This window comes from Pagrus major, chromosome 4 (genome assembly GCF_040436345.1).
Source record: "Pagrus major chromosome 4, Pma_NU_1.0".
Classification (NCBI taxonomy): domain Eukaryota; kingdom Metazoa; phylum Chordata; class Actinopteri; order Spariformes; family Sparidae; genus Pagrus; species Pagrus major.
The window spans coordinates 28732553-28753062 of record NC_133218.1 but is presented as its reverse complement, the minus strand read 5'-3'; the positions used below and the strand labels follow the sequence as shown (position 1 = coordinate 28753062).

At 40.3% G+C, this 20510-nt stretch overlaps 3 protein-coding genes across 3 annotated transcripts; 1 reads left to right on the top strand and 2 right to left on the bottom strand.

Moving 5' to 3' along the window:
- Nucleotides 1-799: 799 nt before the first annotated feature.
- On the top strand, nt 800-9677 carry adpgk2 (ADP-dependent glucokinase 2). Its single transcript, XM_073464889.1, has 7 exons — nt 800-1015; nt 3002-3161; nt 4935-5125; nt 5331-5427; nt 5630-5766; nt 5874-6010; nt 6632-9677. The coding sequence occupies exons 1-7, from the start codon at nt 820-822 to the stop codon at nt 7187-7189; spliced, it is 1476 nt and encodes a 491-aa protein (XP_073320990.1). The 5' UTR covers nt 800-819; the 3' UTR covers nt 7190-9677.
- Nucleotides 9678-10364: 687 nt separating this feature from the next.
- drc8 (dynein regulatory complex subunit 8) lies at nt 10365-12853 on the bottom strand. The gene is made up of 7 exons (XM_073463733.1): nt 12829-12853; nt 12509-12593; nt 11880-11952; nt 11478-11554; nt 10879-10921; nt 10631-10697; nt 10365-10483 (listed from the first exon to the last, which is right to left on the bottom strand). The coding sequence occupies exons 1-7, from the start codon at nt 12851-12853 to the stop codon at nt 10365-10367; spliced, it is 489 nt and encodes a 162-aa protein (XP_073319834.1).
- A 2038-nt stretch (nt 12854-14891) lies between these two features.
- cgref1 (cell growth regulator with EF-hand domain 1) lies at nt 14892-20455 on the bottom strand. The gene is made up of 7 exons (XM_073463861.1): nt 20446-20455; nt 19571-19676; nt 19065-19139; nt 17133-17206; nt 16793-16917; nt 16561-16662; nt 14892-16151 (listed from the first exon to the last, which is right to left on the bottom strand). Exons 1-7 carry the CDS (start codon nt 20453-20455, stop codon nt 15909-15911), a joined length of 735 nt encoding a protein of 244 aa, XP_073319962.1. The 3' UTR covers nt 14892-15908.
- Nucleotides 20456-20510: the final 55 nt, after the last annotated feature.

Sequence of the window (20510 nt, the reverse complement as noted above, 5' to 3'; positions counted from 1 at the left end):
TAAACTCTTTGTTTTGATTTTTATAGCTTCAGCTTCCTTTTTTATTTAACACATAAAATATAAAATGTATTAAATAAATACATACATACATAAATACATAAATATATAAAATATACACAATAGAAGGAATACAATAAGTAACATAAAAATAAACAGGATAAAGTAACAAAACGGGGTATCCATATATGTAAAGGTAGAATACGTATAAATTTGCCACCTTGAATTCAAATTCCCAACAAATAGGGCCTGATTGTAGCTACTGTTAGCCTATTAGCTCAGTTAGCCATGGACGACTGGGACAAAGAGGATTTAAGGCCTGGGCTAGCTGGTTAGCATGCTAATTAATATCAACACTGTTGTTTGTTCACATTCTGATGATTTTAGTTATTTTTTTTTAATATTCACAACAAATGTTCTTATATATTGCACCTTTTTAAATAAAAAAAAAGATACGTTTAAGCCTGGTCGTGAGTGGTTCAAAGTTTAATTTCATACTTTAATTGGTGAATATCGGCTTTCCTTTCAGTCCGTTTGCGTTAAAGATTATCAGACTTATGTAAAAAAAAAAACAATAATAAGACTAGTCGTTTTTCTCATTGAGATATCTCTTATCTTGAACACACCCACAGTGACTCACCGGATCTTGAACTGAACCGACCAGTGAACGGATCTTTTCAGGAAGTGATTCGTTCGGTCGGTTCAGTAACAAAAAAACCCGATCTCTTTGAACGTCACATTGAGCCACACAGCGGCGGGAGGTGCCTCCTGCTCATAACCGACAACGTGAGCAGTCGTAGCAGCAAAGCCTGGCAGCCGACAATGGAGGGGGGAGGCAGGATTTCGTGGATGAAATATGGGCCTCTTCTGTCCGTGTGTGTGGTTCTGTGGGCCGTGTGGTTCCGGTCGCCCCAGAACGAAGGGCTGGACGAGCGGCTGGACACCGTGTTGTCCTCTCTGCTCCGGGCGGAGCGCAAAGTCGGGATGAACAACGTCGCCAGACCGAAAGTAGCGATTGGTGAGCGCAAGTGGTGTAAGCTAGCTAATGTTAGCTAACGTTAACTAGCCTAACCTTATTTTGTGGGTTTGTAATCGATTCGGTGCAAAATGGTGTTAGTGCGTTAAGCTCCTTCGGTCATTATAGTGCTAACAAAACAGAAATACAAGTCGGAAGTGGCTGAAGCTGGTGTTGTATCGTGCACAGTATCAGGAGGTGTGTCAGCAAATGCCTGGCTGGTGAAAGCAGGGCGATCTGTGCTAATGTTGTATGTTGGAGCTAGACCCAATACGGTTGAGTGCATTTTGATGAAAGGGCTAAAGTGTTTGTGGCAAATGCATGATCTGTAGAGCCACCAGATCTCGGTCAAAATCAGCATCTTGTCCGACCAGCTGGACCAGACCCCTCCATCAGCCAACATGACACCACAGAGACTTGGTCCTGGCTTTTATCTCTGTGTGGGATCTCTTCAGTCCAGGCCTGCTGTGTTTGGACTGATAAGGGGCAAAGACAAGTGCATGGACAATATGGGCAAGATGGTGGTAATATTTGTGCCATGAATGTGGGTACAAACCTAGCCACAGTAACAGATGTCTGCCATATGTCAGTAGAGTATATTGTATTCTGGGTGTGAGATCTCTTGTTGTTAAATTAGATGGTGAATTTAGGGATGCACTAACTACTATTGCTGTAGTTGAAGCATTATATAGTTTGTCACTGCCAGATTGTGGTCTTGGAGCAGGATAACTAGCATGATTGCCCTGTGTCTGAACCGTCACGATCTAATCCTAAAATCTTGTCCTTTGGACCGAGATACAAGCTCACAATGGAAGGGATCACCGTATCTGCCCAACCTTTACCCAGTTCATCACCAGGCTCAGCCACATGTCGTCCTACGGTCACATGTCAACATGTAGTCACATAATATCACAGATAGTTTGATCTAATCCTGATGTATCGCTTTTAGAGATCGGCTGGTTGCTCATACTGATATATGGGCATATTTTTTTCTGATTTTTTTCTAATTGTAAGAAATTGATACCTTTTTTACTTAAATAAATGAACCCAAACTGAATAATCAATTATCATAATTGTTGCAGCTCCAATAGCATTGATGTTGCTGAAATAAAGCTCAGAAAGCCTGACTGACATGTGATATGCATCGCTTTTGTAAATGTGACTCATGAATGATGATATATGGTCTCTAGAGGTGTATGATTCAACTTTTTCTCATGGTCTCTCTATAGAAGCACAATACATAATGAAGCTACGAGCATATAATCCCAGACCTATTATCGTGCCTCCCTAATATCTATGAGGTACTTCAGGTGGTGACAAATTCTCCCCTGTTCACTTTCAACCAAAAGAACGATAAATATGCACCCCTAGTGCTGACCAGACCATAACAAATATATGTTACACAGGTATTTTTTCGTAAATTGTTAGAAAAACATGTAGGAGAGATCTAAGAGTAGTGCTAAGCATGTGCAAACAAAGTAGCTTGAGGTCGAGCTTCCGTCAGACAGAGTCAAATATTCAAAACTAATTCAAATGTGAGCTCTGTGGCAACCATTAGAGGTGGACTTCACCGGTAGGCTGTCTGTGGTGGTTGGTTTTTGTTTGGACTCTATGCTTGTAAATCAGAGCTCTGTGTTGATCACGTTTGGACCAGCAACTGAAAGTGTATCGATGTGTCGGATCATTTCAGCAGCCACGCTGGCGAACAAATGTTTCAGCAGCTGTTGTGTGAATGTCTCCCTGCTCAGTTTGAAGCTGGACACTATAATTACTTTTCTCCTTGCTCTTTTTGCACTGATAAGTTTGAATGCCGTGTCTAAAATAAAATGTGTGATACACAATCCTCTCCCTGTCCTGTTTGCCCTGCAGGTCAATACTTTATCTTCTCCTTCTAGTAGGTCACAAATTTTGTTTTTATACATGATTTTATCACTTTAAAAAAAAAAAAAACTCTTGTTCTTTCTCTGCCCACCCCCTCCTCATCCACAGGTTTTGGAGGTTGTGTTGACCTAATAGTGGACGGAGTATCGTTGATGAATAAGATTGACCTCCCTCCCACAGACCAGCCCCTACATCATGACTACATAGAAAATGAAGTGCAGCTGGCTCAGAGCTTCGCCTACTTCTTTGCACCTGGAGCTGCTGCAGAGTAAGTGCAAATTTATATCTAAATTCACAGCATGGTAATGTAAACACACCGAACAAGTATTAGCTCCCACAAATATTTGTCTTCTCTGTGCTGTGATCGGTGAGCTGAGACTTCCAGTTTATATAAGGTGTGTCTCCTGGCTTCGTGGCTGAAGAGAGAAAATCACATCATCTTCTTTATCGATCATTAACAAAGATAAACTCCATGTAGAAAGATGGCTGGCAGCAGTAGTGGTGTCTGTGTGGACAGCAATGCAGCCGTCATGTGCTGCTCATGCACGCTGTGTGAGTGTGCGTGTGTGTGTGTGACTGGTAGATAGATAATGTGTGAGGCCTTGTGATCTGCCAAGCTACACGCTACCTTTAAATTTTAATGGGACTTTGTGTTACCCCCTCAAGCTACTGTGCTCCTGACTCAATCTCTCTCAACCAAACAGAAAAAGGTACTGAACAAATCAACTTTTGGTGTGAATCTGCATATTTAAGTGGCTGTTATCTATGAATGAGTGCATTTTGGTGAGGATCCTAGCTCTGGTGAGCTTTAATTATGGTTAAGCAGTTATGGGCTGTTTAAAATAAAGAGTGATACAGGGCTACAGAGTTTAATTTGGACTAGGCTTGATTGAATTAAAGGGGACTGTTGTGCCCTGGCAGAGGTATGCACTCTACTCTGAGTGCCATTCTAGTTATCAGTTAGTTGCTGGACAACCTTCCTAATTATTTGATATGTCTGCTGTTGATCTCATCCCCCCTCTCCTTCATTGGTGACGGCTCATTTTGTGGCCGTGGTGCCCGTGAGCCGTTGTTCACTATCCAGAACTAACACCCAAAGGCAACAGGCCGCCATCGTGGACAGAGAGGGGGAGGGAATTTGTGTGAGAGAGTGAATAAGAATGCCGTGGTCCTTTTCAGCTCAGCATTCACAGTTATTTATTTTGCCTCGTGGTTAATTGTAGAATTTGGGATTGTAAATAATTGACCCGGTGATGACTGAACTTGTGTAGGCAAAGTTGAAGTTATATGTGTGAAGAACCGAAGAGATGAATGGCTGTGTCTGCCAAGTGCAGACATGGTCAAACCACATGTATGATGAAATGTGCTTGTTTTTCTCTGTGTGCTTTGCTTGTATAGTCCCTGTCAGCTAACCTGGGGGCGCAGTTGTTTTTCCATATTTTAAAAAGTTAATGGTTTATCTGCAGCTTTAGAGAGAGAGAGACAGAGAGAGACTGTGTGAGATACAGATGAGTATGAAGAGAGAAGCTAGAAATGACATAATCCCACAAAATAGCATGCATGCTGTTTCCAGAGCATTCTGGCACATTGAGTCTGTTTGAGGTCACATGTTTACTGGGAGCCTTCTTTCTATTTTTATTTCCCCTTGTATCTGAAGGGTCCCAGTGTTTCAGTGTTTTGTTTCAGGTGTCTGAGAGCAACAAGAGATGCACCTCTACTAATGCACATTTCTTTCTTTCTGTTAATTTTTGGTCCTTCTTTCAGTATCTCCAGTCTTGTTATAAGACAAACTATCACAGGAGTAGCAGTAGTTACATTTTTCAAAGTAGCACACTGAACACACTGTTTTACAATGTTTCAGTTATGTATTACACAATGTATTCTTACACAATGGCAGTTCAGGATGTTTGCGTGAAAGAACACAAGACAAACAAGAAGAGATGTGTTGAGAAATGTGTTGGTCCTTTTTAAAGTACTTGTTGTTCACTTTTAGCATTGTGTCACTATTTATTTATTTATTTATGATTTCTTTGTCCTGCAGGCGTTTTGTGCTAAATGATACATTATTTAGTGAGCTGGTTGAAGCGTCCCGTGACTTACCTGGAAACAGATGGGCAGTAGGCGGCAATGCCCCGGTAATGGCTGGTCGCATGGCAACGGAGGGATGTGATGTGTTGCTAGGGGGAAGTTTCAGCCCTGATTTCAATGATGTCCTCTCCCAGCACATTACAGGTATACACACACACATGCAAACACACACTGGTGCTCTCATTACTCTCCAGGATCTCTGCATTTTGTCATTTTTACCTTGCACAATCCTTTTCCTGCATCTCTGAATCTCCCTCTATCCTTCCTTTTTTCATGGCCTCCTATAACCTTGCCTTGTCTTCTTCACTCCCATGCTGCTGTACCTCACCTATTACCTATGTCTTTCCAGTGGCAGGTAACGTAGTAGAAGAGCCAGACATTCATCTGATCCTGGAGTACCCATCTGGTGCTACCTGGGGACAGTATACCTCACGTAGAGCCAACAGGTACGTGTTGGTCCAGCAGATGGTAGATATTTTGACAATCTTTAGGGATCCTATAAATTGAATTATATTTGAGTGTATTTAAGCCAGAGACAGATTTTTCTATCGTACCATCATCGTGTACATACCGTGAACAATATAATTTATTTACATTATGTATGTGAAGCTGACTGTGTTTGGCCTCGCTTGTGTTTGTGCTCCGTAGATATATCGTCCACAGTGACGACCACAACCCCTACCTGGCCTCCATGGAGGACTTTGCTGAGAAACTGGAAGACTTCGAACCAGATCTGCTGGTGGTAGGTGGGCTGCAAATGATGGATAATTTCCCCTTCCAATCAGGTAAGATACAATTGTTGACAAGCGGTTTATTTGTTGCTGATTTTGAACATCATCATTTGTCTGAATTTCTTCTGTTCTCTTTCCACCACTTCCTTTCGTTATTCCAGGTGAGCGGGCCGCTCTCCTGTCTCGCCTGTCCGACCTCCTGTCCTCCTCCTCTCCACGTATTGGAGTCCATTTTGAGATGGCCAGTTTTGTAGAAGAGAGTATAATGGAAGATCTACTTCACTATGTCATCCCCTATGTATGTATGACTGAACAATTAAATGAGTCAATATATTAATTCATGCGTGTTTGTTAGAGTAGCTAAAGACTTAAATAATGGTGAACTTGATGTTTTAGTCACGAGGAAGAACAGGTCTGACAAGTAATACCAGCTAGTTTGAAACTAGATTTGCTCAGTGTAATTAGTTCAATCCATTTGTAAACAGAACTGAGTGACTCAGCTGAAACTGTATTTGTCTCCTGAATTTGCATATGGATATATTAGTAAGTAGTATGAGTAGGTAAAATGTCTCGCTGTCTGCCTTTTGTTTTTATATTTATCGATAATTATGAAGTAGGTCCGTGTAGCCACAGCCTAATATAGTTAATATGCTGCCGTACAACTGGAAATCCTACTATTGCATTGGTTTCCTGTATTGCAGTCCCCACAGCGAGTGTAGTTTATTCATCCCAACTCTGCAGAATAACACAATCAGTAAATGCAGAAGTGCACACCTGAGCATGACATCTGCCTGGCACACAACTACTTTAAGGATGTTGATCACAATGAAAGATTATGTCACTCATTTGGATATATGGCTTTTGTTTGCTCAAAGGCAGGTCCTGAGTTTAATCGTTCATCCTCATTCTGCTTCCCCAGGCGGACTCTTTGGGAATGAATGAACAGGAGCTTCCCAACCTGCTCAGTCTACTTAAAGGCTCCAACATCACAGTGCTGTCGGACCCAAACCCTCGTGTAGCTACTGTCCTCGACCAGATGAGGGAGGTCTATCGCATCCTGAACCAGCGCTACAAGGATGCCAGTGCAGAAAGCGACACAAACAGTGCTAAAGTTAAGCCGCTAACACGGCTCCACGTCCACACGCTGGCCTTTCAGGCCATGATTGTGACGCATGGCTCCCAGTGGAAGAACACCATGTCGGCCACAGCCAAGGCATCTCTCACAGCTAACCGCCATGTCTGCGGCTCTAATGACATTGACCCCAGCAAGGCAAGGCTCATCATGGACGACTCCTTCTCTGTCAGCCGGCGGGAGGGCAGCCAGCGTATCCCTCTGCAGGAGACCAGGCCCGTCAGCTGCTGGGACGAGGACAACTATGAGATCTGCGTAGCTCCAGTGCTGGTGTGCACCGAGGTTTACCAAACTGCAGGTGGAGGGGACAACATCTCAGCTGCTGGCCTGGTGCTGCAGATCTAGAGGACACTGTATGGTCCATCTGTGTGTAGTGCTAACTTGAGGTTGGCAAACAATGTGGCTCATGATACTTGATCTATGGTGTGATGCAAAGTAGCCACTGTGGGTCTGATTGTGAAATATATCAGGCTAGTGCCGTCAGCGTTGCATCTCATGGCCCAGGTGGACCATAAAGAAAACTGATTATCATTTACAGGAGTCAGATGATGTGTTACAGTGGTTATTAATCAGGTGAGACCAGCAGATTTCAGTTTTGATTTTTGAGGTGAATGCTGTGGAAACCCAGTAACTCAAACATTAGTTTTCAGTCTGTCCTAACCAGACTTTCACCAGTTAATTCTCAGTTAAGTGTCTGTGAGTGTGTGCATTAATTGTGTGTACATATAATAATATGTATATGCAAAGCTCTTTTGCATCCAGTTTATTCAATTTTCAACCTTTTTTGAAGGAGACACTGCCCTGCTTATTCTGTTACTCAGCCTCGACGCTCTGGATAAATTATTGGAAGATTGAATATGGGGCCATTGTTTCCCCCCTTAGGCCGGCAGCGTAGGTAGTAACAGAGCCGAATCGATGTTTGTGTAAAAGATGAAACGCAGGAAGGGACACACACTGAATGGGATGCTGTGTTACATGTCATGCCATCCGATGTCTTTGCAAACTCATTGTAGCCCGTCATCTGACTCTTGTCCTCTACTTCTCCAAGGCCTTACAAGACTTTGCCTCCAGTCAGAATGAGATAAAGAGGGATGTGGTTTGGATAAACTCATAGAGACCAGGTTGTTTTTAAAGAGCTGTTTTACAAAGCTGCATTTTCTGCTGTAGGATACTATCTCTTTATTATTTTACCTTTTGGCTCCACTATGCAACTAACTTATACACAGAGCTGTGTAATTACTGAAATAGCTGAATCTTCTGTTTCTCGGAAGCATGTCTTTTAGGTGTTGTCACCTACTTAAAATCTACAGTTTGAACCAGTAAACAGCGGGGCTTCTTTGACCAACCTTAACCTGTCAGGTCACATCTGAACCCTTTCTTCAAGAGACGGCTCTATCTTGCCTCTTCCTCTCCTATCTCATTCTCAAAGGCAACGAAAGATTTCAAGTAGAAAAGTAGTGAGGTGATCACCACCTCCTGTTCTTCCTAATATATGTGAAAAATGTGGTGTGGGTGTGGTTGATTTTGTTTTAAGATGGTCATTCCTCTGTATATCAGTTGCAGTGCAATAATGCAAAAACAATGTTAAGAGACCACTGTTGGTAGCTGGATATGATGTCAAAGATCTCTCTACCTCTGTGTTCTTTTTGTTTCCCTATCTTTGTTTTTTCTCTTCAGACTTTTCTATAATCTATCATGTTTCTTCCTCCCCTTCCTCTTCCTCTGTCTATTTATGGCTCTTAAAGGACCAAATAACCAGTGTGGACTGCCGCTAACAAACCTGCTGCAAAGGAGAAGTTGCCGGCAGCCGCATTCTCACACGATATGGCTGCTTTAAGTGGTGCACTCTAATCTCTGGTTTTGGATTTTTCTCAGAAAAAAGGGGCTTGCAACATGAATTTATAATTTTGACTTGAAGCTAGGGTGTTACTCACCATGAATCCCCTTAATCTATGGATAAAGATCTTCATTTTACTTGTAGGATTAGAATGCAATTTCTTTCACTTTTCTCACCCACATGTATGTCAAAGCCACTACTTTATGACTTTTCTTTCCTAAAAAAAAAATGGCCTCTATGTTGCCGTCAATTCCTATTTCACTATTTTCAGGCATGGAATCACTTTTATTTGTGACCGAGCAGTAAATGATGCCATCTCTGCTGGGTTTTTTTCTTGCACGTCAAACTCAAACATTCCACCACAAACCCAGCTCCATTTATTTTCTCCATTTAGACTGAAGTATGTCTGACAATAACACCTCAACATGCAAGTTGATTTATTTTATTTCTTGCTTACACGATCTAATGTCGTTATTAGTTAAGTAAAGCTGCTGTTTAAGGTCCTTTTCACCGAGAGAACACATTCATTCATGTTACAATGCAACAAGTGTGAGTATAAGAGAAAAAGAGGAACCTAAAGGTAAAGAAATCCCTTTAAATATTTTCTCTATGTACCAAGACTGTAGTGATTTGATGCTGTTGTTTGATTTTGCTGAAGGTAAATGAGCCTTATTCTGTTTGTGTTTAGTGAAAAGGGAATGTTTAATACAGACGTTTTCTATTTCTGTAGGCCCCTGTTTTATTTTCCTGATGTCCTCGTCTTAAACCGTTAGTGGAAACCAAAAGTAACGGGTCATTGTTTTTACTGTGAAATGAGACTGTTTGAAGCAGAACTTCAGCATGAATCCATGTTCAGATAGAGAACTGCTTGTGTTTGCTATCATATGCTTATCTAAGCTCCAGATAAGTCATGTCATCCCTGTTTAAATGTTTCATGCATGTATAAATATTCAGTGCAGAATCACCTCAGATAAAATGCAAAGCTGATAAATCCAATCATTGCTTTGTTTATTTTCTCATACTCTGGGTCATTTATTGATAAGGTTCATGCTGGTCATGGAGTCTGAACTGAACTGAACTGATGATTGAATCATAGTGGCTTCCTTGTCACACAGCATCATAATTCACCATGATGAAGATTGTTTCCTTCCTCCCCACTCCCAACACTGAGCACATTTCATTTAATGTCACCTAATATAGGAAGTGTTCCTTATCTTTTATCATGCCAACTGCTTTCGTGATTTATTCATTGGCTGCACACACTGTCACATGAATGACCAGATCACCTCCTGCTTCTGATACTGATATCACCGCTGGGCCCAGATGTAATCAGTGAACAAGGAATATTCAAGATGTTAGGAGGGAGTTTCCAATTACTTTCCAACTGACCGTGATTCTGTATTCTTAAAACACCTGTGCTGTGTCAGACTTGAAAACAAGGAGAGAGGTTTGGCACAATATGCAAATACATGGCAGCACTACTATATGTTATACCTATATGTTATATGATGGCGCTCCTGCATTTTCCCAAATCTGCCAAACAAATCCGACCAAATACAGTTAGTCAGAAGCCAACCCTGGAAACACAAAGTCAGGATTTATCTATGCACATTTATTAATTATATCAGATTTACACGTCCACCTTAAGAACATGCAGACATTAACACAAACACCAGACACTATCTACATATCAGGGTCGATAGTCAGCTGGCTGATTAAGTCTTTGTAATAGATGAGGTTCTTCTCATTGTCAGCGAGTGCCGTCAGCATCTCATCCATCTCCTCCTGAGTGAAAGGCTCACCTGGTTTAAGGACAAACAACAACAGTTCCTATGTGTATATATGTTGTTTTGTGAAAGTACCATGAATGTTAGCCACACAAAAACAAGAGACAATCAGCTTTTCACCACACAAAGTAAAGACTTAAGTCTCACAAGCTTCCACTTTACCTTCCTGTGTCATGTACTTTGTCAGCTCCTCGGGCTCCAGGTATCCTTTCTTTTCTTTATCCAGAACCTGGAAACATGGTGTTATTGCCTTCATGCTTTAACAAACATCTGTAATTAACACTGTGATCTTAGGATTACTGTGTTGACTGCATGATGTTCTGCAGTTACCAGATAAAACTGTAAGACTCTTAGTAGCAGCTAATAATCTACAGCACTGGAGAATACAAGGAAACTGCAGCTGGTCTTACCTCAAAAGCCTGAAGCAGAAGGTCCTCAGGGATGGGAGGGAACCTAACACACACACATACACACACGGGCACACGCACATACGGGGTATTCCTCTGATACTATAAACATGACGATGTACCACATACACAAACTTAAGTGAAGCTGAAATACTGTCAGAGGTGGACAACACTAGTCTGTGTTAAGGAGCACACACTTTAGAGCCCATTTCCCAGCTCAGAGAGGCACAAGTTAAAAAGGAACTGGCATGTATTATTTAAAGATGTCTGACATTTGGTATTTTTCATGTAGTGAAAATAAAATCCTCTGAAAGATTTATGATCAAAAGCTGTGATCAGTGGAGGCCTTTCAGATCCTTACATCACACATTTTTGTCTGTGAAATACTGCAGTAACTACCTTATTACATTTACCAAATCTAAAATCATTTCATTCATTTGCTCCATCAGTAACATGGAGTAGACAGACGAGCTGTATAATAAATCATTTGCTTTAACACAGGCACCTACTTGCATCATGACATGGCCTTCTGCTCACCCTCAAAATTCTGCCTTTTTTTTTTTTATTCAGCTACAAAACAACACGCCTGGTGAATGTCTTACTTGTGCTCCAGCAGCACTTTAGTCATGGCTGGGAGGAACTTGTCCAAATGGATATATCCTGTGTGGTCCTCTTCCACCTGGTTGAACAGGACAAAGATGCCGGGTTTTGCTCCTTGAACAAACTCTGAATTTTCTAACTCCTTTCTCCGAACAATACACATTTCAAGTATATAGGTAATTCTTTATTTACACTACAGCAAATTAACACTTAATGCAATATTATAGAAAATGAGAATGCATATCAAATGATGCTGAAATTACCATTACATTACTATTGATATGTTACAAGAAGGTATAGCAGATAATTTAAATAATTGCACACCTCAGGAAAGCCCTGGATGATTAGTTTGATTGTTTATCCATCCAAAATATGAGCAAAATATAAACAAACACTTTTCTGACCTTAGCTATAAAGGCATGCAGGTCTTCCTGAGTGGGGAAGCAACCTAGGGAGTAGATGATGGTGCTAATCTCCCTGGAAAATAAACATCATGTTAGACCACACTATTTACATGCACGCAAATACTGTGTTTCATGGTGTCGATCTCCTGAATAGATGTATTAAGACGTGTTTTGTTTGCCTAGCTTGATCAGAGCCCACTGTGTCAGGGTTCTTTGGTTTACTAGACCAGACTAGGACTGGATGGGAGATTTCCTCATAAATTTACTGTATTTACCCTGTATAATTAATTCTAAATATATATTACTCTCTCAACACACAAGTGTGATCGATAGTGTGAGATTACAAGGCACATGGTGAAGATACAGTGGAGTATATTCATAAACTATACATAATTAAATTCACAGGAGCTGGTGTAAATATGTGAGTTAATTCACATTTTTGGAGATGGAGCCTGCATACAAAGGTCCCACATTTAAGATGTTTTGATCAATAACTACAACATGCACTCCACTTTCACATTCACTGTGTATGGAGTTATGAGATGTGACCCAAACAGTGTTGGAATAAGGTGTTATTGTACATTTGTTTTTAGATTACAGCCATCTGGTCTATGAGCAGTCTCACTCACCGGACATCCACAGTGTTGTTCGACTCATAGTCAAACGCTTCAAACGCTGCTTTAATCCTCTTGTGGACATCTGACACTATCGCCTCTGACAGACAGGACAGACAGACGAGAGCCAGGAGCAGAGCCAAGAAACTTTTTACTGAAGCAATAACTCCGACATCAAATACTTCAGGCAAATGACTTTCAACAACCGAGACATCATTCAGAAGGACAAAAAACACAAACTGCCTTTTAGTGGTAGTTTAATCATTAACACTGAAGCTCGAAAATAGTTTATAACTCGTTTATAATGAGCTAAGCTAACGTTAACTGACACGAACCTGCTCTTGGTTTATCCTCCGCCATGTTTGCCCTGTTGTAATTCTGTTGCCTAGCAACCGACTGTTTTGTGTCGAAGGAGCGAGTTAGCTAAGCTAGCAAAAAAAAAAAAGCTAGCTGATGACAGGAAGAGTAGAGATTTACAATAACAGACATTTTGACATGAAACACTGTAGTTGGTGAACACAGGTGTTCATGGTGGGAGACCATGAATCACGTTAATTAGGCTTTGTACCTAAATAGAAAGCCGAAGTCACGCTCCTTCCGGTTCACCCATTTGATCCCACTTGAATTGTGTCGTGAATCACACATATGATGTTTGTCAATTTAAAAGATAATTTTCCAAGTCAGGAAAATGTCACAGTTTGTCGTAACTGAAGAAAAATATCATCTAGTTTTGTGTTAAACCGCTCAGTGAACTTCATCGTCTCGCTCAACACGTCACCAACATGGCCGCCAACTTGGCACAAAAAGCGGATATGACGTATCCGCTGCAGAACCACCAGACTACAGAGCGCCTTCACTCCCCAGGCTGAGACTCCTGAACTCATCCCATGTACCAGAGCTCAAGGACTGTGACATTATTTTGTTTTTTAAACCCTTGTTTACAAAATCAAATTTGAACATCTGATTACTTTTCTGGTGTTAAATGGCAGTCTTGTTATTCAGAAACTCCTAAGGTTTAGGACTCAAGAATATTATCAGTTAGTTAATCTACACATAGCCTACACAAATCTGTGTAAAAATAAATTATGAGAGGGTTCACTGAAATACATTATCTTCAGGATCAATGTGCATTGATACGGAAGCCCTAAAGGGCCATGCATTCATACATTTTATTTCCTCCATTTTCCCGTGATAACGAGTTAATTTCATTTGTTTTCTCGAGATCTCGAGTTATTATCTCGAAATAACAACTGCCGTTTTCCCGAGATAACGAGATAATTTTCTCGAGATAACGAAACTTTGTTTTCCCGAGATAACGATATAAGTAATTCGAGATCTCCTCATTAACTACATAGCTGGTCAGCTATGTAGTAAATGACGACATCAGGCTCACTTAGATTGCGCCGCTGATATAGCTGAAGCCTTGCTAACCGTCTTTTTTCAGGCCTTGATTGAAAACATATGTGATGCGGTGATCGATATGCTCCTGCTCCTCTGACGTTGCTACACTGAATGATGTTTCCTGCAATGATTTAATATACTACACTATCGTTTCGTTATCTCAAGATCTCGAGAAAATTATCCCGTTATCTCGGGAAAACGGCAGTTGTTATTTCGAGATAATAACTCGAGATCTCGAGAAAACAAATGAAATTAACTTGTTATCACGGGAAAACGGAGGAAATAAAATGTATGAATGCATGGCCCTTTAGGGCTTCCGTACATAGCCTACACAAATCTGTGTAAAAATTAATTATGAGAGGGTTCACTGAAATACATTATCTTCAGGATCAATGTGCATTGAAACATGTAAAGGAACTTGTTGAAAACATAAAAAGACTTTTTACTATAAAGTACTGCATTCTGGAGTTAATGTTCACCTACTATTTCATGTCAAAATGGCTGCTGTGATCAAAGGTCTATTCATGGAGGTCCATTACTCAGAGCTATATGTAATAAATTCAAGTAGCCTTTATTTTAAAATACTGTTTTGCAGTAAAGTACCTGTTTTTGTACAGTATAAACTACTTTTTTCTGACATGTTCCAAGCTTTGACAGGTGCCTGCGAAGAATATTTTAGTTTAGTTAATGTTATCTTAAGCTTATGTTGTAAATTTTTATATTTTGATGGCAAAATGTTTTAGTCCATGCGAAGGAGGCCCGTTCACTACCTTTGAATAACAAATATATGTATACAAATAATTTAATTGTATATTTTTAAATTAAATGCATAATTAATTCACGCAATTCGTTCATTTTTGTTCTCTTAACTTTTCCTATTTTATTTACTGTATAATCATATACATACAGTCTTTGTATGTATTGTGTTTGGCTGTTTAAAACTGAATTCTGACAAATCAAACAAATCGTAGAAACAGGAGACAGAAAGAAAGGGACAGGGCAAATAAATGTTTATTTTCTTCAGCTGTATAAATGCATAAATGTTAAAAAAAAAAAAAAACATAAAAAAAAACTGATTGCAGACAGAGGCTGAATTTAAAATTTAATTACATCTTATGTTACTTCGCAAGGGCCTGGCTGACCTCAACTATCAGGATGAAAGACTGGTGGTAGATGGCTGTAACTCATTAAGAGCCCACCACTGGTCTGTAATTTTCATGGTTTCCAACTCATTCAGGCACATCACAATTCTCATCCAAATATAATGCTTATGGGATCATACACGTGCATTAAATTAATTAAGACCTGGCAAATATTGCATAATAAGATGGGATTTTTCTTCTGAATAACCTTATTTTATTCATTAAATGATTTAAGTGAATGTGTGGGCTGAACAAATTCTCAAGGAGGACAACATTTTAAATGTATGGCACACCAGTATGTAAATGAGACCAGTTTTACTAGATAACAGTCCAGATGCACTCCTAGTGCATATCCGAAGCCTGTGGTGAGTCAGACACAATAAGGCCAACCAGTGTGTACATGAACAACATAATCTACATAGAAAAGCTCATGTGTGACAAAAAAGGGTAATAAATACAATTAAAGAAAATCAAATATTCCAGAGTACAAATATCTACTAATGATGGCTTCCGTTTTAATAACATTTGATAATATTGCATTTGAAATTCAGTACTTCTGTCCCCTTTACAGCTCTATAAATATTTGACTTCATAATTAATACCAATTAGTTCTCCTTGTAGAAAATGTTTTTCAATAAAGTGATGGCAATAATTTAAACATGTTCACCTTTTCATTTATCAACCATCTAACAGTCAGGTGAGATGAAAGGTAGAATCTTAGCATTCAAATCAAGAGAGAAACCATTCATAGGGATGAAGAAGAAGAAAACGTCCTCTCAGTTGAGGGCATTGTTTTAACTCTATCATCAGTCTTCTGCTGGTGTGAACACATGATGATAGTGTGGACAGAACCAGCATCTGTGTGTTTGTATTCATATCTCTGGTTGCCCTAGATGAACCGGTTGGTCATGCCCTTGTTCTGGGATTTGTTGTACATGCTGTTCATCTACTTGTTTTATGTGTTCTTCTTCTACAGTCTTTACTTCCTGTTGAATTTGCTCTTCAGCTTGAGGCTCCAACTCCTGATGAGCTGCTCCTGCCTTCATATTGTCATCACCATTAGCAGGGTTTGCCAACGCCTGCTCCTGGTGAGGTGCGTTGTTGTTGCTGGAGTCCTGTGGTAGAAAAAGTTACTGCAGTCAACCACAAATGAGGCAGAGAATAAAACTAGGTACAGCTCCGTAAATACTTCAGTCTACATGTTAATCTGTGATAAAATTTGACACTTGTAAGCTCAAGGTACTCTTACTCGCTTTCAATCTTTATATTATATTTGATACATTTTTGTTTATACTGTATATTTGAAAGTGTTACTAAGCGTACCTTAATATTGGACTGCTTTTTCAAACAACTATTTCCACCTATCAAAATCTTTTATGTCCCGTAGATGTTCTATTTTTTTACTGGTTACTACAAGTTGTACCAGTAGGGCAAACAAAAATCATCATAATGCCTGACATTGTTACATTTTGATTAGGTTGACTGTACTTTGTCTCTTGTGGCTTGTCTGTAGATGTACAATACCTGTGCGTGAGGTTTTGGAGGAGACAGCAGCTCAGATGGGGCTAACATGCCGTCCTGGTTTGAATCCTGAGCCTGGAGTAAAAAATCTACCATAGACACCACCTGCATGTTCGCAGACACACACACAAAGATATAACTCAGATCAGATAAACAGTGTGAGGTTATGAGTAAAGTGTTTGGTAGACACAATACTTTGTCAGCACAGATAAACACACAGCCACTCCTTCCTTACCAGCTCATTGGTCTGTGCTCCAGGTGTATGATGGGAGTTAAAGTCTGAGAGCAGCCTCATCATCTCCAAGCCATCCAGGAGCCCACTGCGATCGTAGTCATAAAGACGAAACAGGTAGAATATCTCTGACACAAAGCAGGAAAAGACTGACATGTTAAATACCGAAACGATTGTTTGGGACATAGAGTTACAGACAAACAGCTTCTCTGATCAGATGCTAAGAATGTTTATTTTCTACAGAGTGGTCTGTGTGAATACAGTCTGCATATTTGATAACAGTGATTGAAGGAGCAGCTCTGTATCAGAAGTAAAATGAGTGTTTGTTGGTGTAGATGTCTACCTTGCTCCCAGTTGCTGATTTCTGGTCCTCCTTGGCCATCCTTTAGGGTGGATTTAATGTAACTTTGCAGCAACCTGTGGTTCACACAACACAAAGTACATTTAGATCAATCAGTAAACATTAAGAGCCTAGGATTAATACTGAGGGGTCAGATTTGTTCAACCCAGCAGGACTTGAGTCATGTTTAAGCCATTAACAGTCATGTTAAAGCACACATAATCAGACTGGCTACAAAAGCTCAGAGAGGCAAAAGAAGAAGACAAAATATTTAAATTCTCCCTGCGTTATCTTGATTCTTGTGCAGGCTGCCTCACCCCTGAAGCACAGTAGTGACTCTCTATGATTTTCAGCCACTAGAGGGCATGATTTCATGTCATAACTCCACATACCAGAGGGACGTGCCACCTCAGCAACAATCATTGTCACGTATTTGGTGTTTTTCTCAGTTCATCATATCTTTAATGAGCAGTCCCATTTTTTGGTACTTGCTATATTTCTATTTTAGCTGAATGTCAAAATCCCTCTGGATTGATTGCAATAGATTCAGGTCACCTGTTGTACAGGGTGTGGAGAGTAACACTTAATTAATGTTTGAGAGCAGCATTTCCCTCATAGCCATTCAGGGAGTGCCAGCCCACTTTTGTGAAGGCTTAAGAGATGTGAGTCCTTCCTTGACATAGAGACCTCATCCTAACAGTCAGCCAGAAAATCTGGTCTGTTTAGGCCCTGATGAGATTTCTTTTCAGTCTTTTGTTCTTCCTGATCGAGGGTAATTCTGAACAATCTGCAATCTAGTTCAGTGAGTCAAAAGTCACCGTTCAACCGGGTGACCTACATCAGCGTCACTGACAATAGCCTGGCACTTGCAGGTTTCCTTCGTTTGTCTTCACTTAACCCTTTGAGAGCCAAGCACCTTTATACACCTTTTACTTTTTTTCATTTTATTTCATTGGGGAAACTTTAGAGGTGGTGGTACAAGAAAGAAATATATTTCAGCTTCATAGTCCCTCCAGAGGCATTTTGATTATTATTTAAGTATTTGTGAAATTTGTGATTCCAGATAGTCAGTTGAATGTGTCACCTGCAGACACAATTTTAAATCAGCTGCTTTGTAGTCCAATGCACAGGCCAAATGGTAGATTAAGTAGAGCTTGCATCCAAAGCAACATGGCTGAAATACTGCAGCTCTCATCTAACAAGTGAAATATTTGTACCGACTGCACCTCAGCCTCACGGGAATCGAGCTGCAGATTTTATTCACACACAGCTGACAAACAGTGTGGTCATACATGCCATAGACTTAAGCAACCACAATGATAGAGCAGTGTACACATCCATTAATCTTATCAGTCAGTGAAAAGAAGCTGCAGCCACATCGTCAGCAACCACATATCTCATCACACTAAGTCCATAAAGTAGCTGTGCCTCTGAATAAATTAAACCTGTAATTCATTCATTTTATGTTACTGTACAGCTGACCAGTAACAAAGATATGAGCCGAGATACCAACAGTGAGCCATCATGTTTTGCTCTGTGTGAGGACAATGTATATGATCTCTATCGCCATGAAGGGAAAATGATTGCTCATGTAATCTTATCATTATAAGAAGGAGTCCACATCATAAGCACAACACAGCAGCCAAAGTCCAAAGGGTACGCAGACGTCAGCTGCTTAATGCACTAAAACACACTGCAGATTGAACAAATTTGCATGTGGTTTTCATGTTGTGTTCCTGGTTTTAGTATTAACTTATAGTCACACAGTAGTTTCACAAAACAATGCATGACAGTAAATATCTTTATTCCATATAATACATAATTCATCATTCTCTGAGAATAATTTTGGATTTTCAAGTTGCATTTTGAGTGCAACATTTAGCCATACTGTAAGAATAAAGATTAACACAGACTTAGAGTCCATGTGTAACTTACCAGCGGTCCTCCTCTCCAGAGCCAAAGGGATTGGCTAACGCACCTGAAGGGGGACGTGCATCTATGGATTCCTCCCTGAGAGACAAACAATTAAAGATGGATTTTTCTTTTTTTTCATTACTTTCAACCATGCCAAGATATAAATATATAGGTGACCATAAGCCTCATTTCTTCTCTCTAAAGTTTAATATAACAGAGATGAAAGACAGTTTCCTTTGCTGGCAATCACAACAGGACTGAATGCTCCTTACATGAGATATACTGTACGTCATTTGTCAAGTTTTGCAAAACATCTGCTTAATCCGGACAGCGTTGTAGGTAAATCTTGGCCATTTTGATATTGCAGCCCTTGCAGCCTCATTGTGCACATTTAGTTGTTATGACACTAAAAAGTCATCAATTATGGCATAATATACCTTGCAGCATGAAAGACTAAAAATGTTAATATCTTGGGATGTCTGAAAAAAAAGAGAGGGCGAAACTTGTGTGTAGGCAGGTGGGTTTACCTTTGTGTCCCTGGTTGACCCGGTGCAGCCAGGCACAAGTGAGTGAGAACGATCAGGGACAGGACACAAGGGACCAACCTGACCAGGTGAGATTCCATGAACACACCTACAAACACATTGGAGGACAACATTAAGTCACAGCAGCCATCATGATATTATCTGCCCATATGCCATAGTGTCACTGAAAGCAACTGAACTGGAATAAAGAGCCTTTTCCCACACTGATCTGTATCTGAGCAAACTGTGGTGGAGAATCCATCATAACCTAGTAGTAATGTGTGTTATTATCAGTGTCAAATTGTCCATCTACATGTAACACCTCCTGCCTACACACAACACGACCATGAAGACAGCTGGTGCAGCTTATGCTCCATTGTGGCAAAATCAATTAAAATCTCCACATCTAAATTTAGCTGTCCATCCACACAGTCCCCTGTGGTCAGCCCATGTATCTGCGATGTTGGAGGATGGATTACAGAGTTGGTGTGTGAGTACACCGATTTATCCCCATTAAATCACAAACTACCTGTGCTGCTGCAGCTTCCTCATTTTGAAGCAGCAGCGATGCTAACATCGAGGCACTCACATCCCCGACAACTCACTGCAGCAGCACTGCTACAGCCTGTGTACTGTATGTACACTGATAATTACTGAGGAGCTCACACTGTCTTCTTGCTTTGACTTTACACGGCTGAATTAAAACGAGGAATACACGAAAAGACGGCTAGCTGTAGCATAAAATAATAGCATGGCTACGGGTGTAAAAGATTAAAATACGGTATGTATGTGTAAGTATGTACAGTGGAGGCTTAATGAGGTCTCCAGCTGGATAAACAGGCTGTGAAGGTCTGTGTCTCTAGTGACAGTGAGCCTACCTGTCTGCATAGCTGATGTGTGGACGGTAAAAAAAAAAAAGCTTTAATTCAGGTCGGGTTTTGGT

What these genes read in the sequence shown, in the direction of transcription:
- adpgk2 (XM_073464889.1), top strand. Translation starts at nt 820, where the DNA reads ATGGAGGGGGGAGGCAGGATTTCGTGGATGAAATATGGGCCTCTTCTG. An exon ending in CAGACCGAAAGTAGCGATTG is followed by an intron (nt 1,016 to 3,001) that starts GTGAGCGCAAGT and finishes CCTCATCCACAG; the next exon opens with GTTTTGGAGGTTGTGTTGAC. An exon ending in GCACCTGGAGCTGCTGCAGA is followed by an intron (nt 3,162 to 4,934) that starts GTAAGTGCAAAT and finishes TTTGTCCTGCAG; the next exon opens with GCGTTTTGTGCTAAATGATA.
- drc8 (XM_073463733.1), bottom strand. Translation starts at nt 12,853, where the DNA reads ATGGCGGAGGATAAACCAAGAGCAG. An exon ending in TGCATGCCTTTATAGCTAAG is followed by an intron (nt 11,555 to 11,879) that starts GTCAGAAAAGTG and finishes CTGTTCAACCAG; the next exon opens with GTGGAAGAGGACCACACAGG. An exon ending in TTCTGCTTCAGGCTTTTGAG is followed by an intron (nt 10,698 to 10,878) that starts GTAAGACCAGCT and finishes CCATGTTTCCAG; the next exon opens with GTTCTGGATAAAGAAAAGAA.
- cgref1 (XM_073463861.1), bottom strand. An exon ending in GGTCAACCAGGGACACAAAG is followed by an intron (nt 19,140 to 19,570) that starts GTAAACCCACCT and finishes TTTGTCTCTCAG; the next exon opens with GGAGGAATCCATAGATGCAC. An exon ending in CTCCAAAACCTCACGCACAG is followed by an intron (nt 16,152 to 16,560) that starts GTATTGTACATC and finishes TTTCTACCACAG; the next exon opens with GACTCCAGCAACAACAACGC.